Raw genomic sequence first — 26914 nt, 5'->3', positions numbered from 1 at the left:
GAGCCAGCTAGCAGTGTAACTAAGACAAGGCACTGGTAACCATAAACATAGCAAGTTATCTTGGGACAACAGGACATGCACCTGCATCAACAAACCTCGCGTGTTATCAGTAGTTGGACCAATAATCTATAATAGTTTGGATGTGGCACTTGGTGCTGTGGTCTAGTCATGAGGTCTGTGGTGATAGGTTGGACTCTATGATCCTCAAGGTCTCTTCCAACCTTGGTGATACTGTGAAACTGCATTGCTGTTTTTCAGAGAGAGCTGAGTGAAATCCAGCACTACCTTCAGTTATTGGAGCCAAATAAGACATTTACAAGCCCTATGAGGAGAGGCTGAGGGAGCTGGGATTGTGTAGCCTGGAGAAGAGAAGGCTCAGGGGTGACCTCATTGCCCTCTACAACTACCTGAAAGGTGGTTGTAGACAGGAAGGGGTTGGTCTCTTCTCCCAGGCAACTGGCACCAGAACAAGGGGACACAGTCTCAAGCTGTGCCAGGGGAGGTTTAGACTCGAAGTGAGGAAAAAGTTCTTCACTGAGCGAGTCATTCGTCATTGGAATGGGCTGCCCAGGGAGGTGGTGGAGTCGCCGTCCCTGGAGATGTTCAAGGGGAGATTGGACGTGGCATTTGGTGCCATGGTCTAGTCGTGAGGTCTGTCAAGACAGGTTGGACTTGATGATCCTTGGGGTCTCTTCCAACCTTAGTTATACTGTGATACTGTGATTTCAGATGTCTGAATATCTTTTGACTTCAGCTTGGGCTCTGTTGATGTGTGGTCACTCATAGGGAACCAATGAGTCCATGCCAACAAGGCACTCCGGGTCTATACAAGTTGCAGAAGTTCCCTTGCTACGCACTTCTGCCTTTCCTATCCCTTCTTCTTCCATGCTTTACTTTACTGTGCTATACTCACCCCATCGGCCTGCCATACCGGAACAACAAAGGACCGATACTCGATCACATTGGTCAGCTGTATTGATTCCCATCTCCGTTGTCAATGCAGCATTTGACCGTTTGAGGCTGTGCCTTTAAGAAAGGGGCACACTGGCTAAATGTTTATAAAATATTTTGGTATTCTAAACGAATTTCATTGGCCAAGTAAGGTGGGAGGTGAGGTTGGGCCCGGCGCAGCCAGGGCTTTCTCTCAGTCTTCCTTTCTTCGCTGTCCCTTTCGGCTGGATCTGCTTCTGGGCTTCTTGCCAAGAGATAAGAAACTAACTGACTCCCTGTGCTTGGGCCTCTGCTGTATCAACTCCCCTTTTTTCTCTTCTTCTACTTCTTTGGGGGAGAAGGGAGGTAGGGGGGTGAAGGGGGCACAGGGGGAAGCCCCCCTCTGTTGGGGGTCTGGTTTCTGACTGTGTTTATTTGCTGTATATTCCTGTATAGATTGTAAAACCCCTGTATTTGTTGTGTTACATACAGTCTGTTTCCTTGTAAAATACACTCATTTCTCCGCCGCGGTTTCTTTCTCGGTGGGGGAGGGAAAGCAGAGCCTTTCCTCTCAACCCACCACAATACAATGCACTGGCACTTTATGCTCAACGACCACCCATCAGCAGCCAGCGGCACGATCGGCGGAACTGGCCGGCGCAGCCCCGAGCCGCGCTCTGAGGGGGACCCGGCTTTGGCGTTCAGGAGCGCAACAGAGATCGCTTTCAAGATTCACACGGTTGTTTTTCAAAACGTTTTGTTTTTTTTTATTGCATCATATTTGGTACCTTACGTTTTGACAAAGGAAATTACATCTGTAACTGCAGGAATAAGAAGCTGGTCTGTTATTGAAAAAAAAAAAAAAAAAAGAAAAAAAGAAAGAAAAAAAAAAAGGAAAAAAAAGGGAAAAAAAAGTAAAAAAAAAAAAAAAAGGAAAAAGAAAAAGGAAAAAGAAAAAGAAAAACCAAAAAAAACCAAACTCATCATAATAATCTTGGGCCCCTTAAAAGTTACAAAGTCTCGGGCTTGCCTGAAACAACTGAGCAAGAAATATATCCTTAGAAACGTAGGGCTTCAAGTATTACAAACCTGTGACACTGTGGAAAAGTTCCAGAGGTATCTAAACTGCAGCACTTTTTTTTTTTTTTTAGTTTTTATTTTTATGGTTTTTTGTTTTTTTATTTTTATTTAATATCTGCATAACGTGAACAAGGCCTGCTGAGGTTTGAAACTACTTAGTCTCTTGATCAGTCAAAACCAAAACCAAATAATAGGGTAGCCAGGAGTTCTCCTCTTTGCGACTTTCCGAGCCATAGTATGTTCTCAGTTTGTTTGCACTCCACTTGAACAACAACAACAAAAGAAAATAAACAACCACCAAACAAATGCCATGCTGTCTTTCTAATTAGTTGGTGCCACATCACAGTGCATAATTTTATTTGGTTCTTGCATTACAGTTTTAAAAAGGTTTGGCTGACCTCTGCTGATAAGTTCATCTCAAGAACGGCAATGATTCGCCCCGGCCCCGACCTCCCCGCCCCACCCTCCTCCCCCCACCCCCCCCCCACCCCCCCCCCCCCCCCGAGTTTAATCCAAACAGAGAGAGAGAGAGAAAGAGGAAGAGTTTGAACTGGTTCCTTCAGTTAAAAACTGTGGTGCAAGAACACCGAACTGATCGTGTACAGTGAATCTCAGAGACGCAACAAGCTTATTGAACACACTATGTTTTCTTAATTCTGCTTGATATCCTGATGTCCCAGCATCCACAAACACAACACCCACGCTGCAGGGAGGAGGTTGGGGGGGGGAGGTGGGTTGTGTGTGTGTGTGTGTGTCTTGGGTTGGTTTTTTTTTTGCCTCCTCTGTACGATTCCCCATTCACGTTCGCGTACTTCCTATGGACAGAATCATCCCCGCCTCGAAAAGAAACAACGGGAAAAAAAAAAAAACCATAACCACAAACCCCAAACAGCTATCAGTCAGATGCTAAAGCCCCATCAACTCTTTGTGCTCAGTGAAAGAATCCAGTGCTAAAACTGTTTTGTTTTGTTTTTTTTTTCCTCCTTTCTTTTTGTGTCGGTTTTGTTTCTCTCTTTCGCTGCCTGAGAGAACAGTTAATCTCGCGCCGCAAAATTTGAAGTAATATTTCTGCCACACACCTGCTCCAAAGCCTTCGGGTTTTCATATAAATTAGTTTAAAAACCATGGGTAAGAGGAGAAGGGTTGGGGGGGCTAGGGGGGTTTGTTGTCTTTTTCTTTCTTTCTTTCTTTCTTTCCTTCCTTCTTTTTTTTTTTTCCCCTTCAATTTTAGCAGCTTTGAATTTTGTTAAGGAAACCAAACAACCTCTATCCAGTAATATGTTAAGATAGCATTCTTTTGCTTAATATATATTTAACTTTTGTCAGCAGGATATATATATATATAAAAAAAAAAAACCAAAACAAAAAACAACCCAAAACCACAAAAGTAAAACTGTTTGAAGGCAACATTTTGTTTTGTTGGGGTTTTGGTTTTTTTTTTCCCCTGTCCTTCTGTTCTCCGTGTGAGTTAGAACGATTCAGCAGGTGCGTGACAAAAATATTATACACCAGATATGGTCCAATGTCACTGTTGGTTGTTTTCCCCTCCCCACACACCCCACCCCTCCCCCACCCCTCCCCCTTTAAGAAAGTTGTTCATATTTCATTGGCCAGTTCTTCAGGTTCTGCAGAGCTATCTCCATTAACTGTGATCTTCATATCCTCTTCATATCCAGGGGGCATGAAAGCCAAAGCGTAAGGGAAAAGCTTATGACAATTTGCTCTGTACGTTTCAGATGCTTCTTTACAGTCTCCAAGGCTACCATCACATAAAGCTTCTAATACCTCCATACAAGTCTAATTGAAGAGAAAAATAAAGAAGTGTTATGGCTTCTTAAACATTCATCTCAACACTCACAAGCCAGAAACAAAATACTACAAAGAAAAGCTCCAAGCATTGTGTGGTGGGTTGAAATTCCCCCTCCCCCCAGCCCAACATTAACTTTGCCTCAGTTGGAAGCAAATGACATTTTAAAGGGCATAGCCTCAAACTACCACACATTGTTTTCAGGTTTCTATCAGTATCAAATGACATTTCTTAAACTCTCAACATCAAACTAGAGCAGAACAGATTTAGACTGGATGTTAGGAACAAGTTCTTTACCATGAGGGTGGGGGAACACTGCAACAGGTTGCCCAGGGAGGTAGCAGAGAACCCACCCCTGGAGATATTCAAGGTGAGGCTCTGACAGGGCTCTGTGCAACCTGATCTAGTGGAGGATGCCCCTGCTCACTGCAGAGGAGATGAATGACCTTTGGAGGTCCCTTCCAACCTGGACCATTACAGCATCACAGTATATTAGAGGTTTGAGGGAACCTCAAGAGATCCTTGGGTCCAACCCCCCTGCCGAAGCCGTAGTCTGCCTGAACCATCAGTGTAGTCTGATTCAAAATAAGGCAGTTTTAAAAGGGATTTAAAAAGCAGCTAGAAACCTTTGGTGAAAATGAGAACACCCATTCCTCACTTTCCTTAAAAGACTTGATTCTTGCTAGCTGGCAGCCAAGAACCAGGCTTACTTGCAACTAAATGTTCTGTTTTCGCCCCCTCTGTCTATGGGATACCCTAACATTTCAGCAATGAATAGCAGACACTTGTATGGGAGTGTGCTCAAACAAAAACAAGGACTCTAGAATAGACACTGTCATTTCCCAACAATGACACTTGTGGAAGCCCTTTCAGACAGAACTGGAAGATTCGTGGAGTAGAATTAAAACCTAAGACTAGCATCAGCTGAATAACCATTAATTAGATGGGAAACCATTGCTGGTAGGGAACAAAATCCTGAGTAGGAAAAGAGTTTTGCATTTAGGGATATGAGACTTAGTGAAGCATGTCTGTAACGAATGAATCTAACCACACCAGCCCGCTATTATCACACCTTTCAGATAAACCTGCAGTTTCACATCCATTTTGGTTACAAGAGATTTCCTGGGGTGTTTATTTTTTTGAGACTTGCATTCCAAACACGAGAAACCAACTCGCTGAGCCTCACTAAAGCCCAGCAGCATTTAACATCCATCCATGCTAGCATTAGCATAGCAAGCCAGCCTTTTTCCACTCCTCTGACATTTGCTGTAGCTTTTATTTGCTCTGTGTACCGAGATTAACTGCTCTGTCCTCCTGCTATGGGGTTATGAAGTTCTCCCCACCGAGCCCTCTCCCTCACATTTACTCTTTGCGACAGTGGCGTCTGCAGAAGGTCAAATGTATCCAGCTTTATGCCTGCAATATGCCCTGAGACAGCTGGTTTTTAGTAAAATAAAATGGAATCAATTTGATCTCTTTGCACACAAGAATGCCTTCCAATGAAGGCCTTGACTCCTTCAGAGTCTCCTTTTTCTTTTAGGGCACTTTCAGTTTGCCATCCAGCAGCTCAGAAGAACTCTTTACGATGGCGCCAAGAATTCTTCAACCAAACTTTTTCAGCTGCATCTTGCTGGAAGGTGTCCAGAGAAGGGGGCAACAAAGCTGGGGAGGGGTTTGGACCTCAAGCCCTATGAGAAGTGGCTGAGGGAGCTGGGGTTGCTTAGCCTGGAGAAGAGGAGGCTCAGAGGAGACCTTATTGCTCTCTATAACTCCCTGAAGGGAGGTTGTAGCCAGGTGGGGGCTGCTCTCTTCTCCCAGGCAAGCAGCACCAGAACAAGAGGACACAGTCTCAAGCTGTGCCAGGGGAGGTTTAGGCTGGATATCAGGAAGAAGGTCTTCATAGAAAGAGAGATTGGCCACTGGAATGGGCTGCCCGGGGAGGTGGTGGAGTCACCATCACTGGAGGTGTTTAGGAAGAGACTGGATGTGGCGCTTGGTGCCGTGGTTTAGTTGATTAGATGGTGTTGGGTGATAGGTTGGACTTGATGATCTCAAAGGTCTCTTCCAACCTGGTTAATTCTATTCTATTCTATTCTATTCTATTCTATTCTATTCTATTCTATTCTATTCTATTCTATTCTATTCTATTCTATCTTTAAATGCTGCTGAGGCAGTGAATCCTTCCTGTAGTCCTACTAAGGCAACACCTCCAGAACACCCAAGCCATTTTTTGATTACATTTTAATCTTTCTCCAGAACTGAGAGTCTTCCCAGATGAAGGTGGGGCATCAGGGAAAGCCATATGGTGGTAAAGGCACAGAGAGATTATTCCATGACCACCAGAATGGAGCAGAGCTCCAAAATTTGATAAGCATTTTACTTATCTACATACCAAGGCCAAAATGTGCATGTGTATCTTTTATTACAGCTAAGATAATTCACACAGCTTGCAGAGGAATGAGTATAAAAAGCCTTCACAGAGTTTGTTGCCTGTGTAACAGTTCCATCTTGCACAGACTACAATCTCCTCTCACTGGGCAGCTTTAGCACATCAGTTCTTGTGTTCAATAAACTTTCCCATTGCTGCTAGCTAGGTTTCAGCCTCCTCTCACCTCCATAATTAGCATAAAGCTAGCACAGATATACCAGAAGTTGTCAATAATTGATACATCACTGTTACCTGAAGATTTCTGTTAATGAGGGATTCATCCAGGGTCATTGCCAGCTCCACTGCCCTTTTCTGACTGGAAGGATCTAAATAGTACATCATTTTGGCAGCTAAAGGAAGGAAAAATAAGTTTCACCACTCAGTGCATGACCACAAGTGTCTTATATACAAACACAAAGGGGACACTGAACTCTGCAGTAGCACTTCAAAATGGAACCACTTCAAGCATTGAAGCCTGACACCTGAGCAAGCAAGCAGGAGGGCAGCTCTAAGTCTGCTAGGCAATGCTAGGCAAAGCATTAAAACAAATAAACATTTCCTGTACTGCAGGGTAAGAGCATTTGGTAATGTGGAATCCCAGCCAGTGAAGATAAATCAGACCTGCTGCAACACATCGCACCTCCCTCCAGCACCACTGCTGACATCTTCACACAGAAACCAGAGCACAGAGGAGATGTGCACACAGAGCTCTTGTTACAATATGGGGACAAACACAACCAGCACAGAGTCCCAAATCCCAGGGCACAGGTGCAGCTGAAGGGACTGTATGCCAGGAAAGATGCAGGAGCAAACCCACTGCTTTTTGTAGCCAGGTTTGAGCCCAGACTGAGCCACAACAGCCAGCCCCTTGTAAGAGGGGAAACCAGCACCATCTAAGCTCCTCTTGCCAGGCACACCAGTAGCTCTGGGTGCTGCCTGGCTTGTTGCACACTCAGCACATTTCTCTTGGCTGCCAGCCTCTTCAAATACACACATCAAAAAGACTTTGCAACTTGGAAATGCTACTTCCCATACTCATACCAACTATTTCACAGAGGCACTACCTACAGTGACACTCTCATGATCCATTCAGCGTGCATCAGGAATAAAACAGCAGGGCAGAGAGGTCCAAAAAGTGCTATTTTAGCAGCATACAGAAAAAAACTATGAAGAAAACCACAAGACACATTGTCACAGAACCACAAGCCCCCAAAAAAGAAAAGCATTCCTGGCTGAAAGAGTGATTTTTACATCAGTGGTGCCATTGTTAGGTGAGCACAGAGAGTACAGAAGCAGGGCAGAAAAAGGAGCAAGGTAAAATACCTGATAACCTATGTGGTAATGAGTCATAGTTCTTTTTAAGGAAAGCTTCATTGAAGTTCTTTGGATTAGTTGCTCCAAAAAGCCTATTCATTTCTTGGTTTAACACTGTTCTAACTGCATCAGGCAGATCCTTACTTTCAGATACTATTAAATTGGGAAGAAAAAACAACAAAAGAAGCAGTTAATTGAGGTGAGCACAGGCAATCACACTAGCAGCTGCTTTATGCATTTATTCCAATACCTGTCACATTGACATTATTAATTTGATTGGAAAGAAACCCAACAGCACACAAGCCCTCAAAAGAAGATGCATGGAATTCAAAAGGTAACTAACTGGATCTGGTTGGAAAAAAAGCTTAACTGGGACTGGTTTCTGATGCACAGCAAAAGCCAAGGCCTTGTTACTCCAATACACTCTCCTTACTGATTAAAATTTATTAGGCTCAAAGACTGAGGTCATGTAAGTCTGTTCTTAAATTTATCTAATCTGGGGCATCATCTGGGGCAAGGGAAGGCAAAGAACCCTTCCAACCCTCTAACAAAAAGGACAGAATTCTAAGCCTTCTCCTCACACACTGACACAAGTGGTCAGCAAAACAGCCAGACTGCTCACTCTGCAGTTCCCACTGCTTCACTCAATCTTTGTGGGGTGCCTCAAAAGACTACCACTTGTTGGAGTAAGTACCGAATCCAGCTGCAGCCACAACAGGCTAATTTTAGCATGAATCAGTTGCTTTAAAAGCTTTCCAGTGCATGTATTAAATATTTGGCATTAATTGTGCCAAGAGCCTATAAACTAAAAATCAGTGACTGCTCTGTGGGTTAGCTATCATCTGGAAGCACGTATGGATGAAGTCACATCAAACACACATACCACTGCTGAAGAGATGAATCATGCACTCGTGAAGCCAAGGATGACTAGAATCAATGGCAAAGGCTCTCTTCACAGACTGAAGCATCAGAAGGAACTTCTCTGCAAAAGAAAGTGTTGGCAAATGTTCAATACCCTGTGGGCTGGAATTCAAGAGCATCATGTTGCAGGAGTGCATAGTGTTTGAAATTGGAAGGGTCAGGGGAAATTAAAGCTGAGTATACTGTTAACAGTCACTTTTTCTACCATGTTTATTTAATCAGTGAAGTAAGCCTGTCAAACCAGAAAGTCAATTTGAACATACTAACAACTTAATGATTAATTCATTAATTATTTCATCCTTAGTGTACTGAACTGAAACAAGAATTCAGAAGTGTTCCAAAGGACCAGTACTCATTAGCAGCTGTACATCTCTTCCTTACAGCATGTACTTCTGCAGACTATAGATCCAGACACACAATTAGGGCAAATACAAGCTGGGAGGATTAACTCAAGTCTCACTGCAGTTGGTGGAACACTGGAACAGGTTGCCCAGGGAGGTGGTTATGGCCCCATCCCTGGAGATATCCAAGGTCAGACTCAACATGATCTAGTGGAGCATGCCCCTGCTTACTGCAGAGGGGGTTGGATTAGATGACCTTTGGAGGTCCCTTCCAACCCAGACCACTCTATGACTCACTGCTTAGTGATTTGAACACAACAAGTAAAACTGCTCCAAGCTTTGGATTTTCACAGACTGCTCACAGCTGGGGTGCTGGCCCAATGAAAAGCTGTGTCTAAGGAGGGACTGACTCCTCCTACCATGCACCTCTCCGAGTCACAAGTGGCTTGCTTGCACTCATTTTCTCACCTACCTTTTCGGAAGTAAATCTCGAAGGCAAAAAGATGTGTCTCTATTTTGTTCTTCACTAAATTCTTCAGGGGTGTTAAAAATTTAATGGCTTCTTCCAAAGGTGCTTCAACCTACAGGTTCGAGGAAGTGACACACAACTAAGTCATAAAGCTTAAACCTCATACCTCGACAAGAACAGAATTGGCTGTTTCTGAGACATATCAGAGTTACTCTCCTGTAAGGCAATGCATAAGATTCTTAGAACCTCTTCTGTTACAAATGCTGCATCTTTCATTCAATAGACAGTGTTAAACAGGCTGTCACATCCCAAAAAATGCTCTGTGGTAGTTACAAATGACATTTTCCTGCAGAGGTACAAGCCTTTGCACTGGTTAGGCCACACCTCGAGTCCTGTGTCCAGTTCTGGGCTCCTCACTTTAAAAAGGTCATAGAGACACTTGAACATGTCCAGAGGGCAACAAGGCTGGGGAGAGGTGTTCAGCACAGCCCTATGAGGAGAGGCTGAGGGAGCTGGGATTGTTTAGCCTGGAGAAGAGGAGGCTCAGGGGAGACTTTATTGCTCTCTACAACTACCTGAAGGGAGGTTGTAGCCAGGAAGGGGTTGGTCTCTTCTCCCAGGCAACCAGCACCAGAACAAGAGGACACAGTCTCAAGCTGTGCCAGGGGAAGTTTAGGCTGGAGGTGAGGAGAAAGTTCTTCCCAGAAAGAGCAATTGGCCATTGGAATGTGCTGCCCAGGGAGGTGGTGGAGTCACTGTCCTTGGAAATGTTCAGAAAAGGCTTGGATGTGGCACTTGAGGCCATGATTTAGTTGCCATGAGGTGTTAGGTATTAGGTAGTAGGTTGGACTTGATGATCTCTGAGGTCTTTTCCAACCTGGTTAATTCTACAGTTCTATGACTCTATCATACACCTGCAGTGTAATGGCGGAATGACTCCCACATGGACCTGAGATGGTGGCATAAGAGTACTTGATGCTCATGACAGTCTGTTTATGTGAGCTTCAGACAGGTTCCTGAAAGCTGACAGCTCATGGTGACATTCCCTGCTGAGATGCTAACAGCAGCCTGAAGTAACTAGGTATTGATCAAGGCCTCCTGGTCTTAGCCAGTGGAATCCAGTAAATGCACAGCTTTGACACACACTTAATTCTGTGCAAGGACCCTTTATAGATGGATTTCTTGCATGAAGAGGTTAGGGCTAAGTCAAACAAGACCATCTGTTGCCCTTCATTTTTATGTTTTTCTGAACATAAGCTGCTCATCAGGCATCAAACATAAAACGTTAACTGCTATCTGTCAGCACCACTTAAGTGATGTTGAGGTTGCACTTCAGTGCAAATAACTGAGCTGAAGACAATGATGGCCACCTTAAGGACTTCCTGCTAACCATGTGCCACAGCAGTTTTCATTAAAAAAATGATTTGAGAAGTTTGCAAACATCAGTCACAGCTGTGCACTTCAACTGTTCCCAGCCTATAACAGAACAGACTTCACAGGGATGCCTTTAATGGCAAAGCTACCTACCCAGAGAAGTCTAGGGGTAAGTGTTTCAGGAAAACCAGTCAAGTTTAAGCCACTTGCTCCCTGGTTGGAGTGAAGTTCACTGTCTCAGCTTTCAAATATCATCCATGCAGGAGCCAGTAACAGTCACTGTATGTGCAATGTGAAAATACCATGTCCCTGCCCATGGCAGGGGATCCTTGTGGTCCCTTCCAACCCTGACTGATACTATGATACCAGATCTATCAGCACTTGGAAATACTATTACTATAAATGAGGTTTTCCCCTATTTTTTCATTATCTTTCCCCACATTTTCCAAGTGTTTTCCTGCTTACAGTACAACTTCCAGCACAAGCCTTCTGGATCACCTCCCCTTGCTGTATCTTCACAGCTCTTAATCCAGATCCCAAAGATCCACCTCAGTGTAGTCTACTACTATTTCCAAACAGCTTCTTTATCCTCTGTTGTTCCCCCATTCAAAACAAATACAGGAAAACACTATTAAAGCATTCAGTGTTCCACTTTCACAGGCTGTCTATGCTTAATCAATCAATCAATCAATAAGTAAATCTGTGAAGGGACATACAGAGTTAAAGATGATCACCTTACACACAGAACAGAAAGAGTGCCATCTGATCAACTAGAAACAGGGCATAATCAACAAGTTAGTGCAACAGACATATGAGGGTAATTCCACCAGGAGCAAATGCCTGTGATTTCAATCACTGCCTTTCAGAACTAGCCAGAGAAGGTGGAATTTCAGTGCATCAGCCAGTATGTCCAACAAACTACTTCTAGGAAAGCCTTAGTTTTAAATCAAGAAGTCATCTGAACAGCTTTCAAACTGTGTGTGTGCTCTCTGACTTCCCTAGACATGCCTGTGACTCTGTGTTAGTAAGCACCTTTGCCAGTTTCTCAGGGATAAGTTCTTCTTTCGGTCCTCCAATTTCTTCATCATCATCATCTTTCTTCTTTTTCTGGTTCCTCTGCTGCTTCTCTTTCTCAGCATTCTTCTTCTCCTCCTCCAGCTGCGCTTTCTTCTGCGCTCTTCTCTGCTTGTTTCGTAGCTTCTTTAGCTCCTTGTCAGACATATTTGCTGCGCAGACACAAAGGGCAAAACCAGACAACGTTGATGTCTAAGCCTAAACCTCAATCAGCTGCCAAACACTGTCATCTTCTTTAAACCTTATCTACTAACTAGCAATGCTGCCATTATGCTTCTGAAAGCTTATTTACCGACAGCAAGTTGCCTCACAGCGTGTGCTGCTCTTCATAATTCATAAACTCCTTTGTGCAATCAGAGCAAAAGGAATTGGCACAACAGCATGCAACATGCTGAAGGCAGGACAAAGTAATTACTGCACAGCTCCACAGACCCCGTGGCAGGTGGAGAAGTGCACATCAAGACACGTTGATTTATTCCTTAGGCATTACACAAGATGAGTTATGTTAATGTAGCAATTAAATAGTCTAACAAAAATAAGGTGAAACAGTCAGACTTTGGCACAGACACTTCCAGCTTTGCTTTCAGTGCCCTACAGACATCTTACATTTCCTTCATGCTCAGATCCTCTCCTCCTTCCAATTAAAGTATGGAGAATTAAAACACATCAGAAAGTGGTTACAAGAAACTCTGTTACACCTCTACTTGTCTTAATATGAACCTGAAGCCACAAAGGAACTGAGATGAGAAATACTAAAACCTAGCCAATTCTTCTTGAAGTATTCAATAGTCTCTATTCATACCATTTGAGGTACCTCAAGCTTAAACCACTTAAGTTGCTCTCCAATCAGAGAGGAAAAAGAGACTGACTGAGGTAAACATTTTTGTATCAGGGAAGAGATAATAACATTTAAGTTGCTGCCTAGTCACATTTTTGTATACTGATAAAATGCTTAGAGCTACCACCAAACACATCTGCTTCAATCTGTTACTTCATGAACCCACCACCAGGAGAATTCCATCTTTTCTCAGCCACTTCATAACACAAACATGTTTTTACTTCAGGATTACAACAGTAGCTACAAAACCCGTAACTGGTTTATAATCACCATAATCTTAGTTTAACTTTCAACAGAACATCTTAGGCTGGATGTTAGGAAGAAGTTCTTCAGAGAAAGAGTGATTGGCCATTGGAATGGGCTGCCCAGGGAGGTGGTGGAGTCACCATCACTGGAGGTGTTTAGGAAGAGACTGGATGGGGCACTTGGTGCCATGGTTTAGTTGATTATCACAGTATCACAGTATAACTAAGGTTGAAAGAGACCCCAAGGATCATCAAGTCCAACCTGTCTCGGTAGATAGTGTTGGGTGATAGGTTGGAATTGATGATCTCAAGGGTCTTTTCCAACCTGGTTAATTCTATCCCATTCCAATTCCAGTCCAATCCCATTCTATCCCCCCAGTCCAATCCCATTCTATCCCCCCAGTCCAATCCCATTCTACTTCCACATGCAGGCAAAGTCACAATTTGCCGACTCTGGGTTGTGACAGAGCTCTCACAAATTTATAGCTACTACCTTTAACAACTACAAAGAATGCTGGATCTTCAGAAAACACCCTCTAATAAGTGACACTGCACATGCAATGAAATGCTGAGGGTTGGATACCTGTATCAGCCTCGTGCTCTTTATTTTCATCTGTCAAGGGGTTGTCGTGGAGCTTCAAGTAGATCTCTATGGCGATGCGTGCCGCTTTGAAGTAGAACGGATGTTGTCGAAGGACATCTTCTAGTTTTAACAAGTCCACATAAGACCTAAGGGTAATCTTCCTCATACAGTAAGTGTGGAAGTCAAACTGGTCGTCCGTGATCTCTACAAAATGCTAACATGACACGACAGCACGTTAGTCAGCCAGCACCAACCAAGCACAGGTCTCAGCCTTGACTTCCACACACGCGCTCTCCACAGGAACGCTGCAGCAAAAGCCTGCTCTCCGACAAATGCACCCTGACTTTCAGAATTGCAAGTTCTCAAAACCCTCCAAAAACAAAGTCAGTAAGAAGAACAGAAGGGACCTTAGGTCGGAAGCAACACACACTTATTTCTATCTCCTAACAATAACTATCCCCTAACCATTTGCAGCTTAAGGGACACTCATTGTATTTAAACAGCATTTCTGGGGACTCCTCTATTTTTCATTTTTTTTCCCAGTCAAAGCCTTATTTTTCATTTCCATTAAATATTCACACTTCACTTCCATGAAATTCCACACTGAAAAATCCACTTCCTGTTGTTCAAGATCTGCTTTCCTCGCTGTCACCTGCTGTCCCCTTGTTCGTTTGAGAAGCGGCAAAAAGTCTTCCCCTGCTCAGCTTCTCCAGTAGTTATGATCTCATATTATTTTATCCTGAACTCAGCTGTTGCTTGTCAAAGCTGCTGATGAATAGTAGGCAGGACAAGCTAATTGCAGCCTCTTCATGTCAGAGTTACTCCATGGCATGTATTTTACTAGCAGGTTAATGTGTGGTACTCAGCTGTGAACAGTACAAGAGATTTATGGAACAGAAGTACTACATCTCAAGTCACTGAATTCCCAACACTGTCCTTCTGACTGCTGCTCTACAGAAGTTTTTGCAGCACTGTCTACTGTGATTCCAAGATTTCTTTCCTGAGACTAAGGGCAACAAAGCTGGTGAGGGGTTTGGAGCACAAGCCCTATGAGGAGAGGCTGAGGGAGCTGGGGTTGCTTAGCCTGGAGGAGAGGAGGCTCAGGGGAGGCCTTATTGCCCTCTACAACTACCTGAAGGGAGGTTGTAGCCAGGTGGAGGTTGGTCTCTTCTCCCAGGCAACCAGCACCAGAATAAGAGGACACAGTCTCAAGCTGTTCCAGGGGAGGTTTAGGCTGGATGTTAGGAAGGAGTGATTGGCCATTGGAATGTGCTGCCCAGGGAGGTGGTGGAGTCACCCTCACTGGAGGTATTTAGGAAGAGACTGGATGGGGTGCTTGGTGCCATGGTTTAGTTGATTAGATAGTTTTGGATGACAGGTTGGACTCAATGATCTCAAAGGTCTTTTCCAACCTGGTTAATTCTATTCTATTCTACTTTCCTTACATGTAAGACTTTTTATTACTTTGCACAGGTAAAGAATTCCTCCTCCACCAGCTACCCTGTTGGACATTGCTTTCCACACACCCTTTCATCATTTAGTATTGGACAGTCAAGTGTAGTCCAGGCACCCTTTCTGTGATCACTTATGATATATCAAACAATGGGGATTCTAGAGAGATGCCTTAGCAGTAACTGTGATAAACTGCTTTTCTTGCAAAAGCTGCTATTTGCTCCTACTCTGTCTTCCCAGCCATGAACCAGCTATTAAATTCAACAGATCAAACTCCATTCATTTTCTGAGACAGTTTAGATCCTTTATGGTGTGAAGGATGACACCAGAAACGTTTCTGAAATCAGGAGCACCTTTTATCAACTCAACTGCCTTAAGTGTAACTGGCATCTCTAGCATATTTAAGAGGCACTGCTTTCTCTTACAAAAGCTTTGTTGATGGTCTCAGAATACAACTTATTTGCCTGTCTTTCTTCTGATCTTTACTACACCTTCACTCAATTAATTCAATAAATAAGTTAAACATAGTGACTTAATTCCTTAGTAATGTGTTTTAGGGTGGCCCAAGTCAGCTGACCTCAAGTGGTACACAAGACAATGTACAAGACTAGTAGCTTCTTACACACAATCTATTAAAAAGGACTTTACACCCATTTATTTAAAGGACTGATGTGAACAGAATATGGTCCTGGCAAACCTATTTGCACATCAGCTGTCTGGCCTTTTTCCTGGACCCTAATCTGCTTAAATAAAACCCATAAATAAATCCCAAGACATGCTTATTTTTCAGTAGTTGTGCATTCAAATTACTTGTTTGCTTCACTATGAATCTGCATTTAACGTGCAAGTATCCTCTCCCCATTTTTGATGAAATTTGTAATTAAGAAGCCTTTCTACTTCTCATACCCTCTTTTCAACTGTAGCTTAACATATTTTTCTTTAAAGGGAAAATGTATTTAGTATTTTTTATAGCTTTTTGCATTCATTCTCTCCTTCTAAAATACAGAGGATTAGCAACCACCAAACTGACATCTTTGCCTTACTTCCATGCTGCACTTGTCAGCTCAGCCATTTCGGTTTTGGACCCAAGGTACACATACTTTGGACCCAAGGTACACATACAGCTATTTCCATCTTTTTTAAGGCCAGACTGGATGTGGATCTGAGCAACCTGATGTAGTGTGAGGTGTCCCTGCCCATAGCAGGGAGCTTGGGACTAGATGATCCTTGAGGTCCCTTCCACTCCTATGATTCTATGTAGTCTGGCAAAAAAAAAGCATTATTTCTCAGAGCCTTCTGATCTTCACTGTACCTTCAAATTATTTTCTAGTGGCATTTTCAAAAGGAAATGCATTTTTATCAGATCCCCAATAACCAACACCAACGATATCTCTCCTAAAGCAACAAGAATTGTATTCTTACTGCTCAGACAGGAAAGGTGTCAGCACAATAAACTGAAGCTAATGTTCTCCAACCTAGGGAGTTTAACTAGATACTTACTCTCTCAATTTCATGGCATTTCTTAAGTGCTTCTCCAAATTTGTTCATTGCTTTGTAAGCTTGAGCACATTCTGTCTGGAACCACATGCACTGCATTTCATTCAAGTTCTCTACTGCCGAGGTTCCTTCCTGAAAGTAAAATCAGCTCATTTAAATTAAAAAAGAAAGATAATTAACGGAGCCCATTCCATTTGTTAACTGCCCTTTTGGGTTTTTTTTTAATCTTTTATCTTTTTCTATCTTTTGATAGCACAGATCAGGTGGCCATCAAAAGAAGGCTCAGTTTCAAAACTGGAGTCCTGAAAGTCAGAAATGCTGCAGTGAAGATTGATTTGGTTTGTTCATCAAGGGTAATAATAGTGATAAAAAGAGAGTAATAATAATGATTTTTAAAAAATCAGAGTAATAAAATAAGAGTAAGAATAAAACCATTCTTCTATGTTGCACTTCCATGATGAGTCAGAAATAAATAATTAATAGCCAGGCAGTGACATTTTAACTGTGACCACTGCTCATCTTTAGGACACAAGAGACATTCATTCAGTGCTTTTATAATGTGGTGTGCCCTGCATGAAGAAAAATAGACAGAAAAGTTGTAGCATGTGGCATGACAATGGCAACTGCAGGAGTCTTTTTCTTCTTCTTTTCTGTGCCTTCCAGAGACCTGCTGATTTCAGCTGAACTAGTGGCTGACACTAGAAACAGGTTATTTTTAATGTGATCAGTACTAAAAAGCAGTGGCAAAGCAAAAGGAATGCTGGTAGCCTTGACACCCAATTAAAAAATAACAGGTCAGTTGTCTTTCAGATATGGTATTTATATAGAGCTTGCACAGATCTGTAGAACTTATCACATGCCATTCAAGCTTAATGGTAAAATCAGCCACGTGGGGTGGATGCTGCCATTTTGACTTTACTCTGCTCTCACCAAAACCAGGCTATTCAGGAATCAGCCAAAGAGCCAAAGCTAGGGAAATGACAGATAATATTGAAATGGAAAGGTAAAAAGAATTCCCCCCCAAAATGGGAGAGAAAGGTAGTTTTCAAACTAGTCTGATTTAGGCAGCTATACAGCAGAAACATTTCTAGTTGACTGGCACTATGCTTACTTCAGGTCTTCTTTAATAATTGTTTTTTAATTAAGAAGCTGCTATTTGAGTGCCACACAGAAGATCAAAAGAAGATGGAAAAAAAGATTACACATAGAGCAGCATCATCAAATTGTACTTTTAAAGTTCAGTTCTGGGTAACTAGCATGCTTGCTTTTTTTGACCTCTCTCTATGCTTAAAGCTTAGAGAGAGGTCAATTAACCTAAATTCATACAAGTTTTGCATCCAAAACTCCACATAAAGCTACTGAGCTTATATAAAACAGAACTTCCCCTTCCTTGGTGTTTGCCTGCACAGCCCACAGCCCTCCCCTTATGAACACTTGTCCTCCACCCCATTCAACCCACCTTACCTCAGGGTTTCTCCTGCTCTTCAAGAGAGAAGAGAAAAATGGGACAATATAGGAAAAAGGCTGCACTTCTGCAGGTAGGTCCCAAGAGCTTGCTGCCTGCCTCTCACTGTCAACTCATAAATGATGCTGCCTGTATTCCAAACCTATTATTCCCCAGATACCCTGGAAAGCCTCCACTGAGCTGTGTTAACTTTCAGTTACGAAAAGAATAACAGCAACAGAAGTCAATAAAAACAACCTAGTGCCTGAGACCATCACAGCTGGTCACTGCAGGGACAAAAACCAATGCATGAAATTCAGTTTGCATAGTGCAAGCTTCTTCTGTAGACTAATTGGTCATGGGTAAGCAGCCAGAAAAAAAATAAACCAGACGACAAACCCACAAACCGCTCTTAACATGCAGGTTTCCTTCACTTCTGTTCAACATGGCCTTAGGGATGAAAGTCTGTCCACAAAGGAAGACATCTTAGCCTCTCACCTAGCAGCCACACAGTATTTTTTTTTTCCCCAAGAGAATTCTTTAGCTTACAATCACTAGAGAAAAATAAGAGAAGTGAGCAGCTTTGACAGGATCCTGTAGACTTAACAGTAAGCCCAAAGACTACTTTGAAAAACCACTAATCTTCTGAGAAGTTATCCCCAAAGCTGGCATGGTCTATTTTTTTCCCCTACCTGGCAAAAGTGATCAAATCCAAGATTTAGAGCTTTCACTTAAATATTTCTTATCCAAGACTAATCCACACCCTTATATTGAATACCATTAGTGAAGCGAGCAATCGCAGCTGCTCCAATACCAGAACTTAAAGCTTATATCAAAGGTGAGTGGGAAGTTAACACAGAATTATTCCACAAGAGATTGGGCCCACATTATTCAAAAGAGCTGCAGTTAAAAAGCAACTAACCCTTGTAAATTTAGAACACATTTCTTCTGCTTCTTTAATGGAGTTTGCTTTCAACATGTATTTTGCACATTTGGAGTTGATAAATCTGTCTGCTGTGTCCAAAGCCTGAGCCTCATCCATCCACCTTGCAGCTTCTTTAATATTTCCAGCATGCTTGAAGAGACAGAAGGTCAAGTTAGAGGCAGTAATTATAAGAAATGCATGTTTTAGCTACTCACTGAAATAATTAAAGTTTTTTAGACTTCTTTTTTTTCCTTTTATAGACAGCTTTCTTCAAGGAAGCAACAGATCTTTAAGGGGAAAGAAAAAGAGGCAACAAAATTACTTTCCCTCTTTATGGAATGACAGGGTTTTGGCACTAGAGGTTTTTCAGAGGACAATCCCCTTCTGATACAACTCCTCAGTGTAGTTGAGAAATTGTTTTGTAAGCAGTTAAGAGTAAGAACAGGTGAAGGATCTTTAAAAGATCAACTAAATTTATTCCTGTGATTTTTAACACAAAAACTAAGGATTCACATTTTGCAGTGCATTTGTCCTCTACTGACTTAACCTTCATAAGGGCTTGTTCACATGCAGTAAAAGACCCAAGTAAGACAAACAATAGCCTTATCTAGAAACTCACTAAGTAATTTTCCATGGATTCTCCCTGTCTCTGGCTTAACATCAGCTTAACACTTCAGTGTTCACATCAAAAAGGTATTACAGGAAAGCATGAGCACATGTAAAAGTCTTTGATCTTAACAAATGAATAACATTTGGTCACTAACAAAAAGCCACACTTACCTTATAGATTTTTGCCTTCACAAGGAAGAGTTCTATCAAAGTGGGAGTACTTTCTATAGCAGCATTTATATATTCTAGAGCCAGGGCTGGCTGTCCAATTTTATCATAATGTTGAGCCAAATAATACTGGACCCAGAGTAAAGTGGTTGGAGGTTCTTCTTTACCATCATCTGGAGGGAGCAAAATGGGGGGAGTAAGTTTGTTCAGTATTTTAAAAGCACCAGGCTTGGGAGGGCTTCCAACCCCCTTGGACCAAGTAAGCCAATGGTTTGCCAAGACCTGAGTATATGCTTCTCCCTTCTTAGATTGTGGTTTTCAAAGAAAGGAGAAGTGAGGACAAGGAGCAATGGATGTAAGCTGCAGCACAGGAGGTTCCACCTAAACACAAGGGGGAACTTCTTTACTGTAAGGGTCACATTGCAGTGGAACAGGTTCCCCAGAGAGGTTGTGGAATCTACTTCTCAAGACCCGTCTGGATGCGTTCCTCTGTGACCTGAGCTAGATTGTATGGTCCTGCTATGGCGGGGGGGGGACTCAATGATCTCTTTGGGTCCCTTCCAACCCCTGACATCCTGTGAGACAGTGGGTCAGAAGAGTTTTGCATTTTGTTTCAACTAGGCTCTTAAATCAGGGCAGTCAGATGAGCAAGGCTGAGCTCTTATTTAAAACTGGTTTAGATGGAGGGTATAGCAAATGTCCTGCCAAACACAGGTGTTGCACCCTAACTACACAGAGGATTGCAGTGTGGACATGTTTTCAACCCATAGACCTGAATGTTTTTAAGTAAGACAGGTTGTCTGTTCCAAACTCCAGCTTGAATAAGATTGCCTCCACTTTTGACAACTTTATCATCACTGTTTGCCTGAAGTTATCCTTGAGAACATTCCTATGCACAAGTCAGTTTTGAAAGTTAAGAGAGCCCTGTCTAAAATCCAGAACTACTACTTATTAGCATTAAAAGTTAAGTTCACCACTCAATTTTGACTGAAACATAGCACCTTGAAAGGAGAAAAAAAAAAGGGTGTGGGCACTCCATAGTCTTACCAAAAAGATTCTGTTTCCTTCAGTTTAAGATACAACTTAACCATGCAATTATATACATTTACTCATTTTAGAGGTAGCAGAAGATTGTTTGTGAATGCAATTTCATAGCAAAGCAAACACTGACTTCAGCTGAAACAGTGGTAAGCAATTTCCTTACATCAGAGAAGTACAAATATGCTTGAAAGGCCTGGACAAATTGAAACAGCTATGAAGTGGCTATACTGTAGCCTATAGCATTAAATTCAAGGCAACTGAGCTGAGAATGTCATAATGAAGTATTGCATTTGTGTTTCTGCAGAGCAGGGAAGTTAAGTGGTAATAGCTTCAGTTTAAAAATGCCTTTAACATACATTGTGATTCATGCTATGTTAATTATTACACCATTATAATAAATCCAACATTTCAAGACCAGCCACTGCTGATACTCTATGCAGAGGTTCTTTTCTGGAAGATTTTGTTATGGAATGCTTGGGCAAAGTGACTGAAAAAAAGAGCTACCAGAGAGGAAACAATGAAGCCTGGCTTGAATGCATTTAGAACCATACCTCACAATAAAACAGTTGTGAGTCAAAACCTGGAAAACAGGTTTTTCTAAGTCTCAAACAAAACCCCCAAGAACACAAACCCCAGTCCCAGCAAAAGCTCCATTGAAGACTGTCTTATCAGTACCTATTCCTCTTCATTTGACAATTCTGTAATGAAGCATTTAATGTAGCATTCAGATTTCAATTTCCTGGACAATGATAAAATCAAGGCTTATAAATGGAGTATTTGACCTCCAAACTGCAAAGAAATGATCAGATTTGTGGATCCAGGTGGAAAAAAAAAAGAATAAATGACTAGATTTTGAATACAGACTTAATATTTGACAGCTTAACTCCATTCTAAGGATTGCTATGGTTCAGGGGGAAAAACACAGAAAGGAACAAAAATAGAAAAGGAAACCCTCCACACATCACAATTTCATCACTTCCCACAAAATCCCCCTCTCTGGATGGGCACATAGTGCTTACACTAGACACTGCTTCCATGAGGTATGACCCCCTTTGCACTCACCATTTGGGTTAAATAACCTGCAGCTTCGTAGAGAGGTTTCATAACCTATCACAAGCTCTTCTATGATTGCCACCTACACATGCAAGATGACAAAAACAAATCAAATTCTGTGGGCAAGATGGCATTTGATTTCAATTTAAACTACTCTGTGTTACCCAAACCAGTTATTTTTGGTGAGAGGATTCTGCAATGTCCTGAATTACAATACATATGGGAAGGCACTCGATCTCACCTCCCTTTTTAACAGCCCCCATTAACCTCCCTCCATTAACATTCATGCATCTCATAAGAAGTAAATCTTAGTTTTCTACATTTGCCAACCTGCCCCAAGGCTATGTATGCTTGTACTTGATTTTCTTCTAGATATACTAGGCCATCATATACAACAAAATAAAGCTTCCTTCATCTCTTTACTGGCAGAAGGGTTAGGTACAAGACAAGAAGTTGAATAGAAACCTACCTTCTCCTTGTCTTTATATAGTGACCTCAAAGTATTGAAAACTGGTGGGCAACCTTTGCTGAAATTCATCCTTAGAAACTTGTCCAGACATTCCTTAAACTTTTCACCTTGAGAGGAAAAAGACCTGTTGATTTTGTTTTACCACACATTACTCATCAGTTGCAGAGTGTTTATGCTGTGAAAACATTAGTATCTAAGAAACAAAACTGGCGGTCGCTACCTGCTCAGGAAAAAAAGCACTTACCCGACAAAAAGTTTAAAGGCAATCTTCTTGGAACTAGTCCCCTTGGGTATTTAGTCCAGGCCTCTTCATAGATCTTTAACCTCTCCATCATGTTAGCTGGAACAGAATTGTACAGTTTTACTTTTTCCTTCCTTTTTGGAAAGAAAGGGTGGGGGTGGTGGCAGGGAAGTGACTTCTCTTTGGTTAAGAATCAGAAGATAGAGAACTAATGGATATATACTTCCTACAGGGCAGGAACTTCCATTTTACTCTTTCTAAAGCTGCCATACACTTCAGGTACTCAGTATCTGTACATTCTTCTTCCAGCAGAGATAGATTAACTGCTTATCTCATCTCTAAGAGTTCCTGCCTTATCACTGTGCTAAGATACTCATAGAAAGCCATTCAGGAGAGTCCCAGGTTTATTTTTCCCAAACTTGTATTACCTTACAACAGAAGATCAAGACAAAACAAACAGTAAAATGCTAAATTTAAACTGTCTTCTAAGAAATATTTCTCTTCTTTCAACCTTGCCCAAAGAGTACTGCTTTTTTTTTGTTGTTGCTTTTGCCTTAAACAAGGTAGGGCAATAACAATATGAGAAATACTTCCACCCTTTCTGGAACAAAAGTCTTATGACAGTATGCAGACAGAATGACTGAAAGGCAAAACTTAAATGGGGACATGTTTAAGTAAGAGATTTATTATTTGAAGCAATACAAGTCTTTGATACATACATACATACATTTGAAATGTACAGAAAGAGCTTATTTGCACCCTATCAACTGGTTACCTGGTTTAAGTGCCCTTTCTAGGCCTTTGTAGTAAGCCCAGTTTTCAGGATTTCTTTCTTGCAGTCCTTTGTAGACCTCAACTGCCTCTTCAAGTCTGCCAAGCTGAAGCAGGAGTTCTCCTGTGTGAAATCCAAGCACTTTATAGTAAGGAAACAAGACACTGAAGCAGTGTAATATTAATCATTCTAGGGTAGAAGATTAGATGTTCCTCAACTCCATCTAGATTCTTAAGGGAAAAAATGATCCCAGTGGCAACACAAATGCCTTGTACAAGAGGTGCAATTACAGTAAGATTCAACAATTTGGCAAATAACCCTTGAAACTTGAAAATTCAAGGTTAAAAGCAAGATGCACGTGGTTTTTTCTCCTCCTTTACTGAAGTGACTGATCACCTTAAGCACAGTTTTTACTACAAAAGGCAATTAAAAGCAGTGCATTGGTATTTCAGGGATACAGCACCTTCAAAACCAAACTGAAACCACAGAGCTGCAAATAAAGAATGGTTCTTCAGTCTGGTATTCCATAAAACTACCTTCCATGCTTTAAAGGAAGTCATTGATCTGACCAATAAATTCAAGGTTTTCCAAACAAGTTTCATTTCAATGATGCTTTAATCACAAGAGATAACTGTTTTAAAGTGAAGTCCAGACCTAACAGCTGTGCAGACCACCTTACTGATGTTGGAGTTGCAAGAGAAATCAATTTCTCAACAGGCAATTGTATTTTACAAGGCTGTGCCTAATATTTGCCAATAGCAACAGAAGATCACAGCAGAGGTAAGACAAGGTCATTAAGGTAAGATTTTCTCAGCCCATTTCAAGAGGAAAACACCAGTCAGCATCACCTCTCTCTTTCCCTATGTCATGCAATTGACATGTAAGTCTGTCAAGAGATTTCTCTTCCCTCAGGTAAGGTAACTTGAGGACTACATGCAGTATCTAATGCCAAGGAAAACAGCAACAGCTCACTCCTTGAGAATGACAAAATCTGGAACATAAAGCTAAATTCCTGGGCAAAAGAGAATTGCAGGACATCAATTCAGGATCATCTGAAACACTCATCAGATCCTAAGTTTCAGAACACTGTGTCTGTATTCTATGGGTGTCTTATCAACCTGGGAGAAGAATGTCACCGTGACCAAACAGCTGCAAGACAAGCAGTCCTTCACCACAGCAGAACAAAGTAAATTAATCTAAAACCAAATCAAAGATGAAGTTCCAATGGATGGGAAAAGCTGGCAGGCATTCCCATTGTATATTACATATTCAAATGCATCTTCAAAAAGTAATTACCTTTAGTTTCTTCAACAGCCAGTTTGTCACAGATCTGCTTTTCATAGGTACAAAGATGCTCCAAGGCTTCTTTAAAGAGTCCTGCTTCCCTGAGGACCTGGTTTTGATACAGCAGCAGCTCACTGTACTCATAGTCCACTTTATCAGGTGATGTCTACAGAGGAAAGCAAGACACATGAGAAAGGTCAGCCTCAGAACACGATTGGGATTTAAGTGCTTTGTCTAAAGAAACTTTATGAAGTGTTCACATCATGAGAGGAAACAGGGTTTTATTTCTGGCTTAAGCTGCAATCCATACTGGAGTTTCATGCTCTGCTCTTACCTGCTGTGTCTTCCTGAATTCCTCTAAAATTTTTGCTGCCATTTCATAGTCTTCCAGCAGATGGTAAGCAATAGCATAACCAATCCATGATGCTCGCTGTGCAGGTCGCAGCTGAAGCAACTGGTATCTTGTTTCCTGCAAGAAAAAGTAGCTACTCATTCTCCTGACTCCATTCTGATGCTCTGAAGGGACCTTTAGGCAATACCTCATCTTCAGGATTCTAATATTTAAGGGATGCCACTAAAAATCAGTTTTCTACATGCAAATGTTGAGGGGGGTGGTATTGGAATCAAAAGAAAGGATAAACTTTCAAACACTACAATGGTCTTGACTACATAAAAAAGCCCCAACCCACACAGAAAATAACACATCAGGTCCAACTGAATACTGATGAGTCAGGCCAGCTTTGTTAATGTATGACACATGTGCTTTTCCTGTCCTGCTGCTTATGAACAGAATGCAATCAAGGATACCCGGATTTGAGTTGTAGGAACATTTACTATACGCTGGTGTTTTCAAATTCCCCTTGGAAGTACATGGGCATTAAAATATTACAAGGGTTGTGAGGCAAACTAGGTCATGCAAGTGCAGCTCTGCTCTTTGGCAAGAAGGTAATTACAGCTGGAAGATGCAACAGATGTGCTCAGTATTGTGCTGGTTTAATCTGAGGGAAGTCATTCCTTGTTTTGTAACAGATTCCAAGTAGTTTAAAATAAAGGGGAAAAGTTACTACCTTCTAAAAAGGCAAGTTGTCAGGAGTAACAAAGAACCAGCTACAGCAGTTTGACAAGAATAAAGATCACTCAAATCATTAAAGTAGGAGAGGGTGGAAGTTAGTGCAAAAAAAAACCCCAAACCCACCACCTCATTCCTGGCTTTTAGAGCAAAATCACATTCTTTAGAAACTAGCACATTAGTCATGAATTGCTGTGTTAACTCCTAACCCTTAATGCATTATACATCCACGTGTTGCTTGTATGCTTAGCAGTTATGGATTTGCATTCACATTTATCCAGGGGCCAAGAGAACACACATCTGCAAATTGGTTTTGGCACCTCTGCTAAGTTGTGGCTCTCTCATCTCAGCCAGAGAGGAGTTGAGTTTCTAAATAACTAGTATGGAAATAAAAACAGTGATTAAGAAATGTCCTAACTCAAGAGTAAGTTTGCTGAGGACCTGTGTTAGTTGATGGCTCTAAGCAGCTCTGAGTACACCACTTACTCTCAGCACACTAACCTTGCCCCAATTTGAAAAGGAAATAATCTATAAAGAGACCAACTAATGTGTTTTAGCAACCACAACTTTGAAGGTGCAAGGAAAATATGGAAAAATTAAAGCCTGACATCAATATTATTCAATGTCTCTCAGGTAAAAATCTTAAAGGCTTTTTTTTCCCCCCCTCAGAGACAAAGAGTACCTTAATACACCAGTATGCATCAGCTGAAATCCAGACACAAAAAGTAGAATTCAGGGGGAATTAAGGGTTGTTGTTTTGTTCTTTTAAATTAATTAATGTTTGAATTAAATATTTAGGGTGACCATTGTCATTCTTCCCTGAATGGCACAGTAAGAAACAACGAAATCTTCTCTAGTCATTGTTCTGTCTGACTCTTAGTAAGCCACCCATTGAACACAGGCAGCAGCTACAGCTTAACCTGAACTGCACAAACATCTCTGCAATGTGCACACTGAACACAAGCTGCTACTTTTGAAGCAATAAAGCTTTTGGCAAACTAGACAAAAGCCTGCAACTCAAACAGAGAGAGAGAGGGAAGAAATGTAACTACATGAGGAGAGGCATTTGTAAAGAAGACAATAGAAAACTCAGGTTCTTCTTTACACAGCCATGACACTACCACCTCATAACAGCTGCAAATAACTGGGTGCTGCACTAATAGGCAGGGAGAGGGGTCCAGTCTAAATTACCAAACTGCATTCAGCTTTACTGCAAAACAAAGAGAAGAAAACAAGGCAGCGACCTAAACATTTTGAGTATTACATCAAAGATGAAGAGGGGGGAAAAAATAAATCAAATCAAGAGTTTTGGATCCAGAATATTACAGCTCACAGGAAACATAAGGAAATATGTGACCCCAAAGGAGCTGTCACTAATGCCCAGGTTGGCTAGGAAGCAAAAGAGGATGCTTCATGCAGCATGCCGCTTGCTTTGAATTGCCATGAGAAAACTATTGGAAGGAAGAGGAATATGCTATAGAACAAA

General features: G+C 41.7%; 1 protein-coding gene across 1 annotated transcript in view; it reads right to left on the bottom strand.

Annotated features, from left to right (window-relative positions):
- Positions 1-3594: 3594 nt before the first annotated feature.
- Positions 3595-26914, bottom strand: part of NAA15 (N-alpha-acetyltransferase 15, NatA auxiliary subunit) — a 40991-nt gene continuing 17671 nt past the window's right edge. The window contains exons 5-20 of the mRNA XM_054172711.1: positions 24694-24828; positions 24372-24525; positions 23079-23198; positions 22307-22402; positions 22063-22169; positions 21603-21675; positions 19503-19672; positions 18720-18872; positions 16357-16485; positions 13405-13618; positions 11697-11890; positions 9294-9402; positions 8443-8541; positions 7569-7712; positions 6498-6595; positions 3595-3807 (exon numbers count right to left, since the gene is read on the bottom strand). Coding sequence (XP_054028686.1) covers positions 3607-3807; positions 6498-6595; positions 7569-7712; positions 8443-8541; positions 9294-9402; positions 11697-11890; positions 13405-13618; positions 16357-16485; positions 18720-18872; positions 19503-19672; positions 21603-21675; positions 22063-22169; positions 22307-22402; positions 23079-23198; positions 24372-24525; positions 24694-24828 — 2196 coding nt within the window. The 3' untranslated portion in view covers positions 3595-3606. The remainder of the gene's footprint in view (positions 3808-6497; positions 6596-7568; positions 7713-8442; positions 8542-9293; positions 9403-11696; positions 11891-13404; positions 13619-16356; positions 16486-18719; positions 18873-19502; positions 19673-21602; positions 21676-22062; positions 22170-22306; positions 22403-23078; positions 23199-24371; positions 24526-24693; positions 24829-26914) is intronic.

Source organism: Dryobates pubescens, chromosome 24 (genome assembly GCF_014839835.1).
Source record: "Dryobates pubescens isolate bDryPub1 chromosome 24, bDryPub1.pri, whole genome shotgun sequence".
Taxonomy (NCBI): domain Eukaryota; kingdom Metazoa; phylum Chordata; class Aves; order Piciformes; family Picidae; genus Dryobates; species Dryobates pubescens.
The sequence above is the reverse complement of the archived record's forward strand: the minus strand, read 5'-3'. Positions and strand labels throughout refer to the sequence as shown.